The 21,591-nt window shown below is 55.4% G+C and overlaps 1 protein-coding gene across 7 annotated transcripts; it reads right to left on the reverse strand.

Annotated features, from left to right (window-relative positions):
• Positions 1 to 4: 4 nt before the first annotated feature.
• Positions 5 to 19,039, reverse strand: ERCC2 (ERCC excision repair 2, TFIIH core complex helicase subunit). Of its 7 annotated transcripts, none has more exons than XM_063800256.1 (23): positions 18,893 to 18,979; positions 18,555 to 18,654; positions 17,492 to 17,569; positions 17,352 to 17,414; positions 17,052 to 17,165; positions 13,485 to 13,601; positions 13,281 to 13,397; positions 12,867 to 12,990; positions 12,678 to 12,774; positions 12,429 to 12,562; positions 12,186 to 12,354; positions 9,975 to 10,093; positions 6,055 to 6,124; positions 5,899 to 5,968; positions 5,695 to 5,796; positions 4,082 to 4,145; positions 3,147 to 3,268; positions 1,643 to 1,735; positions 1,487 to 1,559; positions 1,155 to 1,225; positions 915 to 1,058; positions 618 to 761; positions 5 to 132 (listed from the first exon to the last, which is right to left on the reverse strand). In XM_063800256.1, the coding sequence occupies exons 2-23, from the start codon at positions 18,585 to 18,587 to the stop codon at positions 40 to 42; spliced, it is 2,211 nt and encodes a 736-aa protein (XP_063656326.1). In that variant the 5' UTR covers positions 18,588 to 18,654; positions 18,893 to 18,979; the 3' UTR covers positions 5 to 39. The 7 variants fall into 7 exon arrangements, with proteins under 7 accessions (XP_063656326.1, NP_001233519.1, XP_054528420.1 ...); NM_001246590.1 differs by having other exon boundaries at positions 18,958 to 18,977; XM_054672445.2 differs by lacking the exon at positions 17,492 to 17,569 and having other exon boundaries at positions 18,958 to 19,039.
• Between the last annotated feature and the right edge of the window lie 2,552 nt (positions 19,040 to 21,591).

Consider the following 21,591-nt stretch of genomic DNA (forward strand, 5'->3'; position numbering starts at 1 on the left):
GGAGTCACCAGGAACTGTTTATGGCCCCACCCGCCCCACTCAGAGCTGCTGAGCAATCTGCTCTATCCTCTGCAGCGTCTCCTCTGATTCTAGCTGCTCCAGGCTGAGCAGGGACAGGCCCAGCTGATCCTCCTGCAGAGAACAGAGGAAAGGGAGAGGGGGGCACTGTTGGGCAGGGGCCCAGGCAGCTGCTGCACTTCCCCAACCACCCCCCTCCGAATGGCCAGTAGGGACAGGATGTTTGAATTTGGAGATGTCCGTATAATCCAGAGCGGGCCATCCCTGTCAACATAAGATGGGGCTGAGGGAGGAGCCAGCCAGGGAGTCGGAGAAGGACCGGCTTTCTCCAGGCCAGCACCGTCTCTCCTGAAAACGCCCAATGCCTCCTCACCCCAACTTCTCTCACCCTGCCTTGCCTGGGCCACCTGCTGGCATCTGTGGCCCCTCGAATCTCCCCCTACCCCCCAGAGCCTGGCACATAGATGCACGATAAACTTCTCTTTGCTGAGGGCAGGAGGACAGGCAGGCTGAGGGTGGGGAGTGGGGAGAATCCAAGGGGACTTTCTGGAGGAGAAGCTCAGCCTGGGAGGGTGCCGGGAGGGGGACGCAGGCCTCACCCGGTGGAAGGGCTGTGCCATCTGCCGCAGGAAGTACTTGGCCACCTGGACACCCTCGTCCACGGTCAGGTTGAGATTGGCATCTGTGAGGTGCTCCTGGATCCAGCGGGGCAGCTTCCCCCGCTTGTCCCCACGGGCAAACCGCTGTGGGCAGAAGCGCAGGCCAGGGACAGAAGGTCATTCGGGGAGCCTGGGCCACTCTCCACCCTGCGACCCACCCCACCTGGGAAATGAACGGGAAACAGCCTGGTTCTTGGAGCCTGGGATGGGAGCACAGGGGCACCCCTGAAGCTGCACCTTGTCGGCAAAGACCATGAGGCCATAGTCCGTCTTGCCCCTGATGGCCCGACCCACACACTGGGCCGCGTGGCGCATGGCATCGAAGGTAAGAAAGTCATTCTCACGAATCTGGAACTGGTCCCGCAGGTATTCCAGCCGCGCCTGCAGATACGGAGGATGAGAAGCTGGGGAGGTGGGGGAGCCACTCCTCCCTTGATCCTAACAATGTGGGACTCCCTGGGAGACAGAGCTACTCACCTTGAGAATGCGGCTCTGTGTGTAGACGTAGGGGACGCCAAACATGATGACGGCCCGCCCGTAGTGGTGCACTGGTGGGCAGAGGAGAGGGGGCGAGGGGGGTTACAAGTGTGGCTGGTGGGACAGGGACAGCCTCACGCGACCCAGGATGCTGTGTCTGAGTGGGGGGGAGAGGGTGTGTTCCCGCCGGGTGCCTAGGGACAGAGGGGAGGGCCCCTCTGTGCACCTAGGCTGTGGGTGGGTGGTTCCCCGCGGGAGCAGACAGCAGAGCGGGCAGGTGTTCCAGAGAGCTCTGGGAAGACACCTGGGGAGGAAGAGCCCAATCCACTCACCAAAGTCGATTCCCTCGGACACTTTGCCCCGGGCCACTGACAGCAGGATGGCCCCACGGCCGTTCTCGCAGGCCTGAGGTGGGGAGGCCGAGACACAAGTTAGGTCACTCCTCGGAGCCACCTCCCCCACCCTCCACACTGGCCTCGCACACCCACCTCCTGGTACTTCTCCAGGGCGACACTGGTTTCGGCACCATCCTGGGTCTCAATAAAGAGCAGCTTGTTCCTCTGGATGTTCTCAAGGATCCCCTGGGGAAGGACCCAGGGAGGTCAGGGTGGGGGTGGCAGAGGGTGGGTTCAGGGCACAGCCATCCTGGTTACATCCAACTCTTCTGGGGACTCCCACATCACCATTTCTCTGGGCCTCAGCTGGTTCATCTGAGATGTGGTGAGGGAGGGTGGAATTGTCCAACCTCAGTTCTTTGGGGAAACAGTGATCTGGGTGGGGAACCAATCATTGCTGGATAAGTGGGGCAGGCATGTGGCCCAAGCGGGTGGCCAATCAGGGCACCCCAACCCCTGCCAGCGATTGGTGGAGGGGCTGACTGTGAGGCAGGCAGAGCCAATCAGAGGCTGCCCTGAGACTTCCCATATGACACTACAATAGAGACAGTGTGGAACCAATGCAAGGACAGACCAGTGGGACAGAATGGAGAGTCCAGAAACACACAGCCACCTGTGCAGTTTAGTGGGGAGAGCTTTTACTGGAGCAAGTGGATTTCCAAATGGAACCAAAAAATGAACCTTGACCCCCTACTTCACACCACATAGAAAGATGAATTTGAGGTACCTCATAGACCTGGATGTGAAAGCTAAAACCACAAGCTCCTAGAAGGAAACAAAGGAGCCTCTCTTTATGACCTTGGGGTAGGCAAAGGTGTCTTAAGTAGGACACAAAAGGCACCTGGGCTGTGGGGACTGGGTCACCTTTCCTGCCGCGTGGAAGCCGCCTATTGAAGCACAAGGCCAATGTCCTGGCTGTGAGGATGACGTTCCCGCCTCCCATGCGCGCCTTTCCAATACCTGGATTAGCCAAGTTCACTCACCTCACCCCAAAGTGCTTTCACCCACTCCTGAGAGCCCGGCCATGGTGTGCTCAGAGGCACAAAGTGCAGAGTGGCCTCCCCTCCCACCCATGTCCTGCTGGTCACCCAGGGCCTGGCTGTGGTGAGCCCTGTTTCCAGAATGCCCCACAACCTCCTCTACCTGCTTCCCTGAAGGGGCTCCTGCAGACCCTTGAGAGGCTCGCCCCGAGTCTCGGTCCAGCCTTAATTCTCTAGAATTCCTCTAACCCAGCTAGAGCCACGCCTGCTACCTGGGCCTCCCCACCAGGCCATCTGTGCTGGAGGATAACAGGGATGGGTAACCCCAAAAGCAGCAGAGAAGCAAGGAACCTAGAACGTGGGGGTGACTCTGCCACAGGGTACTCCTCTGAGGGAGGGGCCCACATTGGGGCTTATATCTGCATTCTCAGCCTGATGTACTGGGGGCGGGGCATGGGGGTGTGTGCTGCTTACACCCCATTCCTATATGCTGCACGCACTCTCCTGTCACACAGGAAACCTGTCACCATCAGAGTGTAAGAGGAATGAAGCTGACATAGCGGTGCAGTGCCAGGGACTGAGGAAAGCAGGTGCAGGGAGGGGGTGGCCAGGCGTACCTGCTCATACCAGGAGGCCACGGTGCTCTCCATGTACTGGTAGCTGGTGAAGAAGGCCACGATGCCATCAGGGACCACAGCGGACATCTCCAGCAGGAGGTTCCCATAGTTCCGGATCACAGCTGCAAGGGGTCAGAGGTTGGGCCCTCTCCTGGCCCAAGTCCTCCTCCCTTCTCTGTCTTAGAACTAGGAGTTTCTGGAAACCCCACTGAGGCTGCCTGTCAGGCTTTTCACACATATCCCCCTCCTCCTCCTCCCGGGCGTGTCTGAGGACCCTCCTTGCCACTTCCTGAAGTCACACCTGGCTATGTGATTTGCCATGGCCAATGACATGAGTGCAGAAGGGGCCGGGCACTGTGGCTCACGCCTGTAATCCCAGCACTTTGGGAGGCCGAGGCGGGTGGATCATCTGAAGTCAGGAGTTTGAGATCAGCCTGGCCAACATGGCGAAACCCCATCTCTACTAAAAATACAAAAATTAGCCCAGCGTGGTGGCAGAGGCCTGTAATCCCAGCTACTCGGGAGGCTGAGGCATGAGAATCGCTTGAACCCGCAAGGCAGAGACTGCAGTGAGCCGAGATCATGCCACTGCACTCCAGCCTAGGCAACAGAGCAAGACTCTGTCTCAAAAAAAGGCCATGTGTCACTTCCAGGGGAGCACCCTTAGGAACCAGTGCACAATTCACTGTGACCACTGTGATCCCACCTGTCACATCATGCTGCCTCTGACACACCCAGCGGTGGAGGTTCCCAGGTGAGGAGACACAGGGCAGGCCCCTACCAGCTCACAGTGGACGTGTACCACGGGCAAGAAGGAAGCTCTGGGCTGAGCAACTAAGGCCAGGGATATTTGTTACAGCAGCATGACTCAGCCCATCTGACTGATACACCTCCCCTCTTGGAACCCACAGAAACCATCCCCACTGGCAGCATACCAATATCCTCCCGGGTCTCAAATTTGGAGCTGATGGCCACCTGGTCATTACCACGGCCGATGATCTGAAGAGAGCAACAGAGGTCACGATAAGCGAGGCAGCAGCAACTGCTCCAGCGTGAGTGCTGACCACCTGCTGGTGCTGTTCTAAGCTTTTTTTTTTTTTTTTTTTAAAGAGAGACAGGGTGTCACCATGTTGCCCAGGCTGATCTTGAACACCTGGCCTCAAGTGACCATCCCGCCTTGGCCTCCCAGAGTGCTGGGATTACAAGCATGAGCCACCACACCCAGTCTGCTCTAAACTTTTTATAAACACAATGTCATTGAATGAACCCTCAGCAACCCTGTTATCTGCATTGCACAAATGACCTGGGCTCAGAGAAGGTGAGTTGCCTGCCCAAGGTCACACAGCAAACAGGTGGCAAAGATGGAACCGGACCCGAGTCTGTCCACACTCTCCAACAGCAGCTACACTCTAGCCAGCCCCAGGCCCTGGGCCAGCCGGATCCCGAAGAACACCCCTCGCCATGCCGGCGGGCATCCCACCAGCCGGCAACCTCACACAACCACCATGCAGTGGGGGTCATTACCGGTCCACAACCTCTGACAGGCAACTCCAAAAGCCAAAAGCTCTGAACACATTTCTTTTTCAAGTTTGGCACAAACTCATGAAGTAGCAAAACCTGCCCTGCCCCGAGTCTCTCCAGAGGCCTGACTTACTCCTTAGTGTGATGCTTCCCAATCTTTTACTGCCGAAATGGGAGTTTGACTCGGGGGAGCCGCCCAGACCCCACTGTGGGCATCACACACCACACAGCATATGCCTTGTCTCTAAAGGCTGGAAAATTCTGAATTCCAAAACAAATGGCTGCGTGCAGTGGCTCACACCTGTAATCCCAGCACTTTGGGAGGACCAGGCGGGCGGATCACTTGAGGTCAGGAGTTTCAGACCAGCCTGGCCAACATGGTGAAACCCCGTCTCTACTAAAATTACAAAAATTAGCTGGGCATCGTGGCACATGCCTGTACCAGCTACTCAGGAGGCTGAAGCATGAGAATCACCTGAATCCAGGAGGCGGAGGTTGCAGTGAGCTGAGATCCGTGCCACTGCACTCCAGCCTGGGCAACAGAGCAAGACTCCGTCGCAAAACAAAAACAAAAACAAAAAACCACATCCAGCCTGGGGACTTCAGATAAGGGACTGAGGGCTCATGTGGACACGCACGTGTTACAGAGACGGAGACGGAGAGGAAGGCTCACTTACCTGGGTCACAGCCAGACCACGTACTCGGCAAGATGCTAAGATGCTGACTAAGCGCCTACCTGTGCCAGGCCCTGGGCGACCTAAGTGGTTTATCCCAGTTCTCTCTCTCAATCCTCTCAACCACCCTGGGAGATCGGGGAGGATACATTCCCATTTCACAGATGAGAAAACTGAGGCTTGAGAGTCGAGCCCACAGAGAAGCAGAATCAAGCCTAAGTCTGTCTGAATCCCGAACCCAGCCTCTTCGCTGTAAAGCTCTCCTGCCTGAGCAGTGGGGGAAGCCAAGGAAGGAGGGCAGCCCCTTGCCCCCATCTCCCCTCCCGGCCCCAGCCCTAGCCTCTCCCACTCACCATAGGGCAGAGGCAGACCCGTGCCAGCGTCATGGTGAAGGTTGCCATGGTGACGGGGTGGAAGTCCAGGATCTTGGGGTAGATGTCCAGCGGGGACAGTGTCTGTGGCGGGACAGTGGGAGGGATCTCAGCAGGACTGGGCAGGGACCAGGAGGCCCATGGAGGGAGGTCAGGGACTAGGAGGGGACGGGGAAGGGTCCTTACCCCAGATGTGATGATGACAGACTGGAAACGCTCGAATACGGGTTTGATGGCCAGCGAGGCGTCCATGCAGCTGGAGAGAGATGAGGGCAGTGAGGGCCCGGGGGGCTGGGCCCCCGACCCACAGAGCATTCACACCCTCACCGGGCAGGGTCCCACCTGAAGTGCAGGATGGGGTTGGCAATGGTCGGGGTTCTGTCGTCAAAGGGCTCGATGATGATGGTGAAGCCTGCAGAGGGCAGGCAAGGAGGGGTGAGATTACCCCACTACAGCCACAGCTGTACCCACTCAGTCATTCCCTCTCCTGCTCCCTCGCTTCACCCCATTCTCCACCCCATACTGCCTGGGAGTAAATGCGACCAAACATGACTGCTTAAGCCCCAAACCAGGCATCTGAGTCCAAAATACACCCCAACCTGTCTGCTTCGGGCCCACACCTGTGCAAACTTTCACGAAGGATCCCAAGTAGAGAGCGCCACAGCCCCGCCCACTGCTCACTCTCCCAGCACCGCATGGGCCGCCCAGCACCCACGCCAAAGCCAGGAGCCAGAGCCTCAAGCTTTCTCCCATGACTTTTTCTTGTTTTTGTTTTTTGAGATGCAGCCTCGCGCTGTCGCCCAGGCTAAAGTGCAGTGGCATGATCTCGGCTCATTGCAAGCTCTGCCTCCTGGGTTCAAGTGATTGATTCTCCTGCCTCAGCCTCTTGAGTAGCTGGGATTATAGGGACAACCCCTACAACACACCCAGCTAATTTCTGCGTTTTTAGTAGAGATGGGGGACCTCCAGTGGTCCACCCGCCTCAGGCTCCCAAAGTGCCAGGATTACAAGTATGAGCCACTGCGCCTGGCCTCCCACGACCTTTCTACCTAAGCCATCAGCAAAGCCGGGCAGCTCTGCCTCCAAAACCTACCTGCAATTCGCCCACTGCCCCCGACCCCACGCGGGGCCAGCCACCATCACCTCCTGCCTGGACCCATCATCCCCTGCTCGCTTCACGGCAGCCAGAGGGACCCTAGGGAAACCTGAGTCCCTGAGTCCAGCCATGTCACCTCCCCGCCCCAAGAAGCCTCCCATGGCCCCCACATGCCTCCAGTGGCCTGGTGCCTGACCTTCAAAAATCAGCAGGCTCAGTCCCCCCAGGGCCTTTATACTTGCTGGTCCCATGTGGCCTGGAAAACCTCCCAAGGCGGCTCCATTTGGTCATCTGAGACTGCTCAAAAGTCAGCCCCTCCGAGAGGCCCTCCCCAGCCACCTTTTCTACGCAGACATATTCCAACACAACAATGTATTTTTTTTCATGATAACTGTCACTTTCTGGAATTATTTCCTTGTTTATTTGGCTGCATCTTTGCTACTGGTTTTCCCATCTGGAATATAAGTTCTGGGGGGTTAGGGATGAGATCTTTTTTGGTTCCTGCTGCTTCCACAGTGCTGAGCCTGGCCTATTTGTTGAAGAAATAAATGAATGAATGAATTTACATATTCGGTTTCACACAGTGAAAAAAAAATCAAGTCCTCTGTGCTGGGGACACAGTGGTGACCAAGCCAGCCTTGCCCCTGCTCGCATGGGTTCGCAGTCCAGTAGGAGACAGACTTGTCTTCAGATAGTGATGACTGAGAGTGGGCAGTGCTGGGACAGAGGTGCCCAGAGGAGGGGCCTGACTCAGTCTGGGGGTCAGGGAGGGCTTCCTGGAGGACAAGACATCTCTACTAAGCTGAGAACCTAAGGATGAGGGGGAGGTGGTTGGGGGATGAGGAAGATGAGGAAGGATGATCCAGGTGAAAGAACATGAGGTGTTGGCAGATGGGAAATAGTGGGTAGAGAATGACAAAGGTAGGGATGGAAGATGGGGCAGGACAGAGAGACAGAGGCAGAAGCAGCAGCCAGCCGGCCTCGCTACCCAGCCCCAGGGCAAGGGCCCAGATCTCCATCCTCCTGTCAGGCCCTGCCGCAGGACATGAGGCCCGATCTGGTTTCCTGGGTACAGGAGAAACCCCCAGGAGGCAGACTGAGCCCCTGGTCAGCTTCACGCTGAGGATGGGGAGGGAACACCGGCCCATAAAGCCTCCAGAATGATGTCCCTCTCTCGTAACATGAAAATCTGATCAGCCTCTACTCCTCTTGTCCCTGGTCCCAAAACCCAGGCACCACGCTCCCCACATCCCAGCCTCTCTACCTCCCACATCTCTCTCCAAACCATACCTTTCTCTCTCCCCATGGCCACATCCTGGCCAAGGCCCCTCCCCTCCTGCTCAGGTCCCTGCCTGCCACCCAGTCTCCTGCCTCTAGTCCCTGCCAGAAGAACTCTTTTTTTTTTTGAGACAGACTCTCATTTTCACCCAGGCTGGAGTGCAGCTGGTGTGATCTCGGCTCACTGCAACCTCCGCCTCCCGGGTTCAAGCAATTCTCCTGTCTCAGGCTCATGAGTAGTTGGAACTATAGGTGCGCGCCACCACGTCCAGCTAATTTTTGTATTTTTAGTAGAGACGGGGTTTCACCATATTGGTCAGGCTGGTCTCGAACTCCTGACCTCAGGTGATCCACCCACCTCAGCCTCCCAAAGTGTTGGGATTACAGACATGAGCCACTATGCCAGGCCTATTTTTTTTTTTTTTTTTTTTTTTTTTGAGACGGAGTCTTCGCTCTGTCGCCCAGGCTGGAGTGCAGTGGCACGATCTCAGCTCACTGCAAGCTCTGCCTCCTGGGTTCACGCCATTCTCCTGCCTCAGCCTCCTGAGTAGCTGGGACTACAGGCGCCCGCCACCACGCCCAGCTAACTTTTTTTGTATTTTTAGTAGAGACGGAGTTTCACCATGTTAGCCAGGATGGTCTTGATCCCCTGACCTCGAGATCCGCCCGCCTCGGCCTCCCAAAGTACTGGGATTACAGGCGTAAACCACCACGCCCGGCCTTTTTTTTTTTTGAGACGAAGTCTTGCTCTGTTGCCCAGGCTGGAGTGCAGTGCCACAATCTTGGCTCACTGTAACCTCTGCCTCCTGGGCTCAAGCAATTCTCCTGCCTCAACCTCTCAAGTAGCTGGGATTACAGGAGCCCACCACCACACCTGGCAAATTGTTGTATTTTTAGTAGAGACAGGGTTTCACCATGTTGGTCAGGCTGGTCTCAAACTCCTGACCTCAAGTGATCTGCCCACCTTGGCCCCCCAAACTGCTGGGATTACGGGCGTGAGCCACCATGTCTGGCCCCAGCTAATTTTTGTATTTTTAGTAAAGATGGGGTTTCGCCATGTTCACCAGGCCGGTCTCGAACTCCTGACCTCAGGTCATCTGCCTGCCTAACCGTCCCAAAGTGCTGGGATTACAGGCATGAGCCACTGCGTTCAGCACCCAGAAGAAATCTTTCCAAAGCACAACTCTGGGCCGGGCAGGGTGGCTCACGCCTGTAATCCCAGCACTTTGGGAGGCCGAGGCCGGTGGATCATGAGGTCAGGAGATCGAGACCGTCCTGGCCAACATGGTGAAACCCCACCTCTACTAAAAATACAAAAATTAGCTGGGTATAGTGGCATGCGCCTGTAGTCCCAGATACTCGGGAGGCTGAGGCAGGAGAATTGCTTGAACCCAGGAGGCAGAGGCTGCAGTGAGCCAAGATCACACCACTGCACTCCAGCCTGGCAATAGAGCAAGACTCCGTCTCAAAAAAAAAAAAAAAAAGCAAAAAAAAAAAAAAAAAGCACAAATCTGACCTGGCACCTTGCTTGCTAGAATCTGCCATGACTCCCCAGTGCCCTCAGGAGCACAAAGATCAACTCATTACCGTGCCCTCTAGTGTGAGCTGACCCCATAGAATTTCTCTGGCCTCCTCCCTTACCACTGCCCATGCCATCCTTCTCCACTCTGCAGCCCGAGGAAGTCTGTGAAAATGTAAATCTGAGCACAAGGCTTACTCAAGAACTATGTATGGCTCCCCACTGCCTTCAAAATAGGGCCCACACTTCCAAGCCAAGCCCCACAAAGCCCTGTGTGTCCAAGTTCCTGCCAACAACCCTCTAGACCCTGCTGGGACCCTGATTCCAGCTGCTAGGAGGCCCAGCAGGGACAGAAAAAGGTGAGCTTACCTTTGGCATAGGTGCTGACAAGGGTGGCAAAATTAGCAAGGAGGGTGAGCGGGGAGAAGTCAGCAAGGTCGGTGATCTCCAGAGTATGCAGCAGGGACCGGAGGCGTTCAGCACAGAATCTGGCAGGGAGGAGAGACGGGGTCGGGGGGCAGACAGAAGCATGAGCAGGACCAGCAGCCCTGCCTCCGCCATCACGACGGTCACGTGCCTGTCTCCCCAGACAATGAGCACTCAGTGAGGGTGGGCACTGGGCCTGTTTTGGAAACTTGCACCCCCACGCTGTACACCTGCATGTCACAAATAGCCATTGCCGCATAATGGCACAGACAGAGCAATAATCAGACACTCCAGAGTCATGTGGTCACTTGTCACACCTGCTAGCACGACCTTCTAAGTGGGTTCTTTTTTTCTTTTTCTTCTTTGTTCAGACGGAGTCTTGCCCTGTCATCCAGGCTGGAGAGCACTGGTACCATCTCGACTCCGCCTCCTGGGTTCAAATGATTCTCCTGCCTCAGCCTCCCAAATAGCTGGGATTACAGGTGCCTGCCACCACACTCAGCTAATTTTTGTACTTTTAGTAGAGACGGACTTTCACTATGTTGGCCAGGCTGGTCTTGAACTTCTGACCTCATGATCCACCTGCCTCAGCCTCCCAAAGTGCTGGGATGACAGGTGTGAGCCACTGCACCTGGCCCTAAGTGGGTTCTGATCAAAACAAGAGACGCACAATCACACCCAGAACCCCCCAGTCATGGCATGAATCCCGCATGGCCACATGGTCACGCATTCACACCCAGAGCCTCTCCCACTGTCTCTCACGCACCTATGGGGACACACACGGTGTCGGAACCCCATGGGCTCACAGAGGAATGCAGTCAACACCCATATCCCACAGAGTCCCATGGATACCGCGTCCACACACTCATGCATGTGCGGGGCCACTCGGCCACAATCACACACAGGCAGAGCCGAGGCAGGGTCATGGAGCAGCTGGCTTTGAAGCCAGGTGGGCAGTCACACTTGCAAACCTGCCTCCCACACGTCAGCCCTCCCAGCCTGGCTCCTCTAACCCTAGGCGCCTACCCCGGCTGGTCGCTAGCTGGGGATGAGTCTGTCCCCTCCACTGGGCCATGGAGCCTCTACGGCTGTGTCCCCAGCATGAAGCAGGCACTTGGGGAATGTGTGTTGAGTGACTGAGATCCCCTCTTTGCCCTCACAAGTCTCCAATCCTGGGGAAGATGGGCAAACCCACATGGAAGGTGGCCTCACCCACAGAGGCAGGGCAGCCAGGGCCTTTGGAGCCCACAGGCCTGGCTTCAAGCCCCAACTACCGGGCACAGTGCTGTGTGGCTCTGGGCAAAGGCTTCCCCTCTGGGAGTCCCAGTGTCCTCGTTTGCAGGGTGGGGATGCTGTACTGGGGGTGCAACTGAGGTAAGGAACATAAAGGGCTTAGCTCCTCCTTAGTGCTCAGGGCAGGGTAGGTGATTGGCTTCGCTGCTCTCTCATTAACCCACCAAAGAACCCTGTGAAGTAAAGACCCGACTCCTTGGCCATTTTACAAAGGAGGAAACTGCAGTTCAAAGAAGACCCATGACTTACCCAAAGGAAAAGCCCCCTCGTATCCCTTGGTCATTCTCTGCCTGCCCTGTGCCTCAAGAGACTGACTCCCCCAAAATGCGCCCAGACTACTCCATGGGGACGCCCCTGCCCTCAGGTTTGGAAGATTAGAGGCATCGGTGGGAAGAGACATGGGCCGGGGACGCCTCCTCCAGCTCCCAGCCTGCGAGGCCCTGGTACTGGTTTCTGCTCCCAGCAGAAGCCCCTGTCCAGGCCCCCACCAGTTGATTCTCAACACACTCCCTCCCTGCCGCTGTGGCCTGGCTTAGCTCCCAGCTCTCACCTCCCACCCTCCTTGGCTCCTCCCCCAGCCCGCCCCTCTGTAAATGGTGCTCCCACTCTCTTGGGTGGGGTAGATTCTCCAATCCAGCCAGGTGTTGCCTGCCAGGCCCCTGCCCGACGCACGGACCCAGGATCAGCTCCAACCTTGCTCCCGGACCTCCCAGGTTAGACCAGACAAGGTCCCACGTGCCTCGCCCAGCTCACTCACTCCTGATGCTGCAATGGTGACCTGGGGCTACAGGCGTGGAGGACACGGCTCTGCATAACCGGGACCTGCCGGGCCCCCACCCCGCGCGCTGTCTGGGGCCGCACCTGAGGGGCTTGCGCTGGATGCACACGCGCTGGGCCAGGCCGCTCAGGAAGGCGGGCGGGCTCTCCTGCACCACATGCTGCACACGCAGCCGCCACTTCACATACTCCAGCAGCCGCCTCAGGAAGCCCAGGAAATGCTCGGCCGTGCGGATGGAGCCAGGCACTGCCTCTGCGAGGAGACGCTATCAGCGGCCACGGAGAGGCGGGAAAGGGACTGGGGGGCAGCGGGGGGTCGGGGCTCACCCTGCAGCACTTCGTCGGGCAGCACGGGGTTGGCCAGGTGGGCGTCCGTCTCCCGGGCGGCGCTGGCCTCCCGCAGCCCCTCCACCAGACGCCGGTACTCGTCCCGCAGGCGCTGCTCGTCTGTCTCTTTGATCCTGCGGGGAGATGAGCTGGGGCTGGGAGGGGGCTGGCAACCCTGGGGACAAGTCAGACAGGGGCCAGGGTCCCAGGGGCAGGGCGGGCACCACCGCCAGACGTCCCCGGCCCCACCTGAGCACCGTCTTCTGCAGGGTCTCCAGGTTGCCCTGGCACCGGTCAAGGGTCCGGCGGGTGAGGTTGACGCTCATGGAGTCGATGCAGACGTTGTCTGGAGAAGGGGGAGAGAGCCGGCTCAGGCAGGCCTGCAGGGGCCTCACTCAGAGGGGCTGGCATCCCTTTGGCCCCTGGCGCCCCCCTCACCAATGTTGTGGGCCTCGTCGAAGACCACGACAGCCTTGCGGGCCAGTTCCTTGGACACCAGGTCTGCAATCTTGGGGTCCAGGAGGTAGTGGTAGCTATAAACCACCACATTGGCATGCAGGATCTGGGGGGCCGGGGAGCAGGGTTACCAGGGCCCTGCCACCCCAACCCCTACCCCTACCCCTGGCCACACTGGCCCGTCACTCCCACACAGGCCTGCACAGGCAGACACAGGCCAGGCAGAAGTATGAGCAGATGGCTAGAGACAGACCAACAGATACGGGCACCCACCAACAGGGAGATGCAGACAGGCAGACTCACAGCAAGCAACAGACAGACATGGGCAGACAGGAGACGGGCGGGCAGCCCACACCCTCACACTCGCCCCTCTGCCCATCCCACCAGCCTCCTCACTGAGTATCGAGCAAGGAAGTATGGGCACCAGCCCTGGCGCCGCCCCAGGGCCTTCAGGTCATCCAGGTTGTAGATGCCAGCGGGGAGGGGCACCTCACGCCCATGGGCGTCAAATTCCTGGGACAAGAGTGCCAGGGGTCAGGGAGGCTGCCTGCCCCAGGCTACCTGTCCTGCCTCCCTCCCTCAGCCCTGCCCTCCAGGAACCTCATAGAAGCGGCAGTGGGGCAGGCTGCTGTCATGTTGGTACTGCGCCCGCACATAGGAGGCTGTGAGGCTGTGGCATTTCCCATCGACGTCCTTCCCAAAGCGCAGGGGTGTCACCTGGGGGTGTGGGGCATCTTAGCACCCAGACAGGGTGGAAACCCAACCACTCTTCAAACCCAGGTCTCCACACCTCCCAGCTGGCTGGGGTTTTGGACAACTTGAACCTCAGTCTGTTGCATTATTAGTTAAGACGCGTGGGAACTTAATGCAGGGATACAAGAGTAGTAAAATTGGGCTGGGCGCGGTGGCTCACGCCTGTAATCCCAGCACTTTGTGAGGCTGAGGTGGGGAGATCACGAGGTCAGGAGATCGAGACCAGCCTGGCCAACATGGTGAAACCCTGTCTCCACTAAAAATACATTAGCCAGGCGTGGTGGCACATGCCTGTAATCCCAGTTACTCGGGAGGCTGAGGCAGGAGAATCGCTTGTATCCGGGAGGTGGAGGTTGCAGTGAGCAGAGATCGTGCCATAGCACTCCAGCCTGGGCGACAGAGTGAGACACCATCTCAAAAAAATAAGTAAAAATAAAAATACAAAAATGAGCCAGGTGTGGTGGTGCACACCTGGAATCCCAGCTACTCGGGAGGCTGAGGCAGGAGAATCCCTTGAACCCAGGAGGCAGAGGTTGCAGTGAGCCGAGATCATGCCACTGTACTCCACCCTGGGCCACGGAGCCAGACTCCCTCTCAAAAAAAAAAGAGTAGTAAAATTGTTACATTCTTACAACTACAAGTTATACATAAATATTTTTGGAGACAAGTCCCTCTGCTACTCAGGCTGGAATGCAGTGGCCCAATCACGGCTCACTACGTCCTTGGCCTCCCAGGCTCAAGTGATCCTTTCCCCACTCAGCCTCCCGAGTAGCTGCGGCCACAGGTGTGCACCACCATGCCCGGCTAATTTTTGTCTTCTTAGTCGAGATGAGGTCTTGCTATGTTGCCCAGGCTGGTCTCAAACTCCTGGTCTCAAGCAATCCTCCCACCTCAGCCTCCCAAAGTGCTGGGATTACAGGCTGAGCCACTGCACCCAGCCAGCCAAAACTAATATTTTATTTTATTTTTTGAGACAGAGTCTTGCTCTGTTGCCCAGGCTGGAGTGCAATGGCACGATCTTGGCTCACCACAACCTCCGCCTCCCAGGTTCAAGCGATTCTCCTGTCTCAGCCTCCCAAGTAGCTGGGATTACAGACATGTGCCACCACACCCGGCTAATTTTGTCTTTTTAGTAGAGACAGGGTTTCTCCATGTTGATCAAGCTGGTCTCGAACTCCTGATCTCAGGTGATCCACCCGCCTCAGCCTCCCAAAGTGCTGGGATTACAGGTGTGAGCCACCATGCCCGGCCCAAAACTAATATTTTAAAACAATAAGCCTGAAAAATCTTTAGCATATAGGTTGAAGTTAACTACTTCATCCTTGGAAATGCCAAAACACATGGAACCCTGGCAGGGCCTAAGAATCAAAGGAGGTTCCACACAGTCTGGGACTCCCCTTACCCCTGACCTGCTCTGTACCCTCTAAGGCACCATCACAGCCTAAGGCTCTTTCTGAAGAACAAATCCTTTTCCTACGCCAAAAGGAAAGCTCCAAGGCAGCCAGCCCTTCCTTCTCCATTTCCCCTTTCATCAGTCACCGAGGCCTGTGCTCTTTGTCATCCACTAGATGTATTATTTCTCACATATTCTTACAAATAATGTGATATAATATATAGTCTGTGGGCCCAGTGTGGGAGTTTGAGACCAGCCTGGCCAACATGATGAAACCCCATCTCTACTAAAAATACAAAAAACTAGCCGGGCGTGGTGGTGGGTGCCTGTAATCCCAGCTACTCAGGAAGCTGAGGCAGAAGAATCACTTGAACCTCGGAGGTGGAGGTTGTGGTGAACCGAGATCACGCCACTGCACTCCAGCCTGGGCAACAAGAGTGAAACTCCATCTCGAAAATAATAATAATAAATAAGGCTGGGCACGATGACTCATGCCTGTAATCCCAGCACTTTGGGAGGCTGAGGCAGGAGGATCACAAGGTCGGGAGTTAGAGACCAGCCTAACCAACATGGTGAAACACTGTCTCTACTAAAAACACACAAATTAGCCGGGTGTAGTGGGGCACCTGTAATCCTAGCTACTCAGGAGGCTGAGGCAGGAGAATTGCTTGAACCCGGGAGGCGGAGCTTGTAGTAAGCCAAGATCACTCCCCTGCACTCCAGGCTGGGTGACAGAGTGAGACTCCATCTCAAAAACAAAACAAAACAAAAATATACACACACACACATATAAAAACATATATACACACACATATATATGTAAGTATAATATATACACATATATACATTCTGTTGGTTACCACATGTAAAGTATTCAGAACAGTGCCTGGCACACAGTGAGTACAATTTTTTTTTTTTTTTTGAGACGGAGTTTCACTCTTGTTGCCCAGGCTGGAGTGCAGTGGCGCGATCTCGGCTCACTGCAACCTCCCCCTCGGGGGTTCGAGCGATTCTCCTGTCTCAGCCTCCCAAGTAGCTGGGATTACAGGCATGTGCCCAGCTAATTTTTCAATTTTTTTTTCAGTAGAGACGGGGTTTCTCCATATTGGCCAGGCTGGTCTCAAACTCCCGACCTCAGGTGTCCACCCGCCTCGGCCTCCCAAAGTGCTGGGATTATAGTCGTGAGTCACCATGCCCAGCCAAGTACAATGATTTTATAGCATAATTAATGATAACTAATATTGTATTTGTCATATATCATTATGCATATAAATATCATGACAATTTCTTTTTTTTTTTTTTTTTTTAAGACAGAGTCTCACTCTGTCATCCAGGCTGGAATGCAGTGGCATGACCTCAGCTCACTGCAACCTCTGCCTCCTGGGTACAAGCGATTGGCATTACCGACGTGTACACCACCACCCCCGGCTAATTTTTGTATTTTTAGTAGAAATGGGGTTTCGCCGTGTTGGCCAGGATGGTCTCGAACTCCTGACCTCAAATGATCTGCCCACCTCAGACTCCCAAAGTGCTGGGACTACAGGCGTGAACCACCGCACCTGGCCTATCATGAGAATTTCTAACATTCTTTTAGCTCTTTGTACATGCTAAGGGCATCGGCTGCAACATTTCACCCAATTTTATCATCAGCAACCTTATGAAGCAGCTACATAATTATCCCCATTTTACAGAAAGGAAGACTGAGGCCCAGGTGGCAGAAAATGCCTCTCCATAAATACCCGGCTAGTAAGTTTCAGAGCCAGGAAACCAGGCCTGCCAGAGACTCTAAGAGCTGCCTTTTTAACCTCTCCTAGGCCTGGGTAGAATTTGAAGACTCCCTGGAGGAAGTGTGCTTGCCTGGGCCACGATGAATGAGAATTTGACCACTGAGACGGGAATTCTGTGTGTAGCCACTGCATGCCTTTGCAAGAGATATGGCCTGGGGATCCAGGACTTGTGGTTGGACGAAAGAGTTTCCTCTACCTCTGGGCTAAGGGCAAGGAGAAGGAACAGGTGCTCACCTCAGGGTGAATACACAAGTTTTTGCGGGAGCTCAGAGCCAGTCCCAGAAACGGCAGCTTCTCGCCCTCCTGCTTCTCATAGAAGTTGAGCAACTTTCGAAGCTCTTCAATCACCTACTCCAAAGTTGGGGGGCAGGGGGAGCTTGCGTTCATTGGAGGCACAAACCCCTGCCCTGCCAGGTCCCAGCCTCTTCCCCAGCTTCCCAAACACCCCCGAAAGCTGGTGACGGCCACCGCCAGGGGGACCAATAGCGCCTAGGGAACAGTGGGGCTGGAGCACCAGGATGAGTCCCAGCTTACCTTCTCAATCTCTGGCACAGTTCTTGAGCAGTAGATGAGTTTGGTCACCTCCAGCGGATATGCCTGCCGATAACAAGCGGACTCAGTCCCTGTCCCGCCCCTTCCTTTGTCTGCCTTTACGGGTTCAGCGCATCACTCACTCTCTGGTATGCCATGATCAGGGCCAACAGGGACACTGTCTTCCCGGTGCCTGAGGGCATCTCCAGGACTCCATGACCCTGCATGTTGGGGACCAGAGGGGCAACACACAGGGTCTCAGAACCTTGGGCACACAAACTCTGGGGACTCTCCCCGGCCCCCAATGCCACCAACTCAGAACAGCAGGATAACACAGCAGCAGTTAAGATTGGGCAGTGGGTTTGAACCTCACTTCTGCCTCCTCCTTGTTGAGTGGTCTTAGGCAAGTACCTTCACCTCCCCAGACCTCAGTATCCCTATCTCTAAAATGAGCCTAAAGCCAGGCGTGGTGGCTCACACCTGTAATCCCAGCACTTTGGAAGGCTGAGGCAGGTGGACCACCTGAGGTCAGAAGTTCAAGACCAGCTGGGCCAACAAGGTGAAACCCCGTCTCTACTAAAAATACAAAAAATTAGCCAGATGTGGTGGCGCGCACCTGTAATTCAATCTCAAAAATAAATAAATAAAATAAAATGGGCCTAATAATAAAACCTTCCTCATAACATGACTATGAGGATTGTGAGAAATTGCAGGTTAAATATTTGGCACAGTAGCTGATATATAGTGAACTTTTCTCCCTTCTTTTTTAAGAGACAAGTGTCACTATTGCCCAGGCTGGAATGCAGTGGCACAATCATGGCTCACTGCAGCCTCCAACTCCTGGCGTCAAGCGATCCTCCTGCCTCAGCCTCCCGAGTAGGTGGGATTACAGGCGCCCGCCACCACACCTGGCTAATTTTTGTATTTTTAGTACAGACGGGGTTTCACCATGTTGGCCAGGCTGGTCTCCAACTCCTAACCTCAAGTGATCCGCCCGCCTCGTCCTCCCAAAGCTCTGGGATTACAGGCGCGAGCCACCGCGCCCAGCCTATTCACCATTATTGTTTTAGATAACGGAAGATTATGGGGTCCTGGATTCCCAGGGACCTCGGACTTCTAAAATCCAGAAGTCCTGCAATCTGTCTTAGGCCCAGGCGTGGCAGCCCCACCGGTCGAGTGGGCGGGTCGGGCCCACCGGCCACCCACCTTGGCGTCCAGCGTGCGTTTGAGCTCCCGCATGTAGGAGAACTGCTCGGGGTAGATGTAGTCGTACGGGAAGTAGACCAGGAGCCCGTCCACGTTGAGCCTGGCGGCAGGGGCTGCTGGGTCAGTTCCCATCCCCTCAGCCCCTCTCCCGCCTCCACAGTGCCCGGTCGTCGAGCCCAGAGAAGGGTGACGGGCCCGGCGCCCCCGGTAACCCTCAGGTCCTCAGGAACCTCGGGGCCCCCTCAGCGTCTCCTCGCTATCACTGCTGCTCCCTGCGGCTGCCCCCGTCCCACCCCTTCACCCTCCCCTCGCCCCCTTGGGGACCCAGGCGCGCCCACCGATGACCCCATCTTCAAGACCCCCCGCGCCCGCTAGCGAGCGCTACCCCCAGCCCCCTTCTCACTTCATGGCGCCGGCCGGACTGTGCAGCGGCGTCGACCCGCCTCCCTCATGAATATTCAGCGAGAGGCCGGGTCGTGGGCATCCTCGAGGGCTCGCTCCACCTACATTACGAGACCATTGGCTAACCTGCCCGTCAATCCGCTAGGGCAGAGCCAATCGGGATACTGCGCGTGCGCACGGAAAAGCGAGGGCTGCTGACTCTCGGGAGAGGCGGTGCGGGAGGCGTCACTGAGGATCGTCGAGGGCCAATCAAAAAGAAAACATGGAAGGGAAAGAGCCGAGAGACTCGATCTCATTCACTAGAATTTGGTCCTCCTGCGCCTGCCAAGATTGTCTGAGTATTCAGGAGTTTCAGATCAGCTTGAGCAAGATAGCGAGAACCCCCGCCCCTCCACCTCGTCTCAAAAAAAAAAAAAAAAAAAAAAATCGTCTCAGTAGCGAATAGTCTAACGGAGAATGACAGGGAAATTGGTGATCCTTTCTGGGCCCAAGAGTTAGAAATGGCTTTGCAGGCCGGGCGCGGTGGCTCAAGCCTGTAATCCCAGCACTTTGGGAGGCTGAGGCAGGTGGATCACCTGAGGTCGGGAGTTCAAGACCAGCCTGACCAACATGGAGAAACCCTGTCTCTACTAAAGATACAAAATTAGCCGGGCGTGCTGGCACATGCTTGTAATCCCAGCTACTCGGGAGGCTGAAGCAGGAGAATTGCTTGAACCTGGGAGGCAGAGGTTGCAGTGAGCAGAGATGGCACCGTCGCACTCTAGCCTGGGCAACAAAAGCGAAACTCCATTTCAAATATTAATAATAATAACTAATAAAACATAAATGCCAGCTTTTGTTTGTTTCTTCAACAAATAGCTATGTGGCATCTACCATGTGTCTGATCCTGTGCTGGCCCCTGGGAACAGAAAGGTGACCATGACAGCCTCAGCACCTGCCCTCAAAGAACAGATTTTTTTCCTTGAGACAGGATCTTTCTCTGTCGCCAAGGCTGGAGTGCAGTGGCACAGTCACAGCTCACTGCAGCCTCCACCTCTTGGGCTCAAGCGATCCTCCCACCTCAGCTTCCCGAGTAGCTGGGACCACAGGTGTGCACCACCAAGCCCAGCTAAGTTTTATTTTTTTAATTTTTTTAGAGACGAGGTCTCACCACGTTGCCCAGGCTGGTTAAACTCGCAGGTTCAAGTGATCCTCTCCCCTCAGCCTTTCAAATTGTTGGGATTACAGGGGTGAGGCACCAGGCCTGGCCTCAAAGAACAGATATTAAATATACAAATAAATATATGATTACAGCCTGGAGTGGTGGCTCGTGCCTGTAGTTCCAACACTTTGGAAGGCCAAGGCGAGTACATTGCTTGAGCTCAGGAGCTAGAGACCAGCCTGGGCAACATGGTGAAAACCCGTCTCTACAAAAAATGCAAAAATTAGCTGGGCGCGGTGGCGTGCACCTGTAGTCCCAGATACTCAGGAGGCTGAGGTGGGAGAATCACCTGGGCCTGGGAGGCAGAGGTTGCAATGGGCAGTGATTGTGCCACTGCACTCCAGCCTGGGCAACAGGAGTGAAACCCTATCTCAAATGTGTGTGTGTGTGTGTGTGTGTGTGTGTGTGTGTGCGTGCGTGTGCGCACGTGTATAATCACAAGTACAAAAGTGCTGTGAAGGAAAACTTCAAGTCACCATAAAGATTGATTATGGGCTGGGTGCAGTGGCTCATGCCTGTAATCCCAGCACTTTGGGAGGCCAAGGCAGATGGATCACGAGGTCAGGAGTTCAAGACCAGCCTGGTCAACATGGTGAAACCCTATCTCTACTAAAAAAAAAAAAAAAAGCCAGGCATAGTGGCATGCATCTGTAATCCCATCTACTCGGGAGGCTAAGGCAGGAGAATTGCTTGAACCCAGGAGGCAGAAGTGAGCCAAGATCACGCCACTGCACTCCAGCCTGCGTGACAGAGCAAGACTCTGTCCCAGAAAAAGAAAAAAAAAAGACTTATCATGACAGGATGTCTACTGTCAACTGTGGGGTGTGAGTGTTGGCCAAGTGATCAGAGAAGGCTTCGTGGAAGAAGCGAGGTTTGAGTAGAGCCAGAAAATAATTAGAAGAGATCAACCAGCAAGAGAGGATGGATGAGAGAAGTGAGAAAGGTGTTCCAGGGAGAGAGACCATCATACACAAAAGCTCTAGGCCAGAAGAAAGCTGAGGCCTGTGAGTGCTGCAAGGAAGCCTGTGGGGGTGGAGCTCTGAGTTGAGCACAGGGAGCAGAGAAAGGGCAGCTGGAGGGGAAGGCAGGGGCAGATCGAAATCTCTTTTTTAAATTAATTAATTCTTAATTTATTTATTTTTGAGACAAGGTCTCACTCTTTCGCCCAGACTGGAGTACAGTGGCACAATCTCAGCGCACCGCAACCTCTGCCACCCAGGCTCAAGCAATTCTCTGGCCTCAGCCTCCCTAGTAGCTGGGATTACAGGTGCGCACCACTACCGCCCAGCTAATTTTTATACTTTTAGTAGAAACGGGGTTTCACTATGTTGGCCAGGCTGGCCTCAAACTCCTGACCTCAAAAGATCCACCCACTTCAGCCTCCCAAAGTGCTGGGATTACAGGTGTGAGCCACCCTTCCCGGCTGTATTTTTG

The sequence above is a fragment of the Pan troglodytes genome, chromosome 20 (assembly GCF_028858775.2).
Source record: "Pan troglodytes isolate AG18354 chromosome 20, NHGRI_mPanTro3-v2.0_pri, whole genome shotgun sequence".
NCBI classification, from domain to species: Eukaryota; Metazoa; Chordata; class Mammalia; order Primates; family Hominidae; genus Pan; species Pan troglodytes.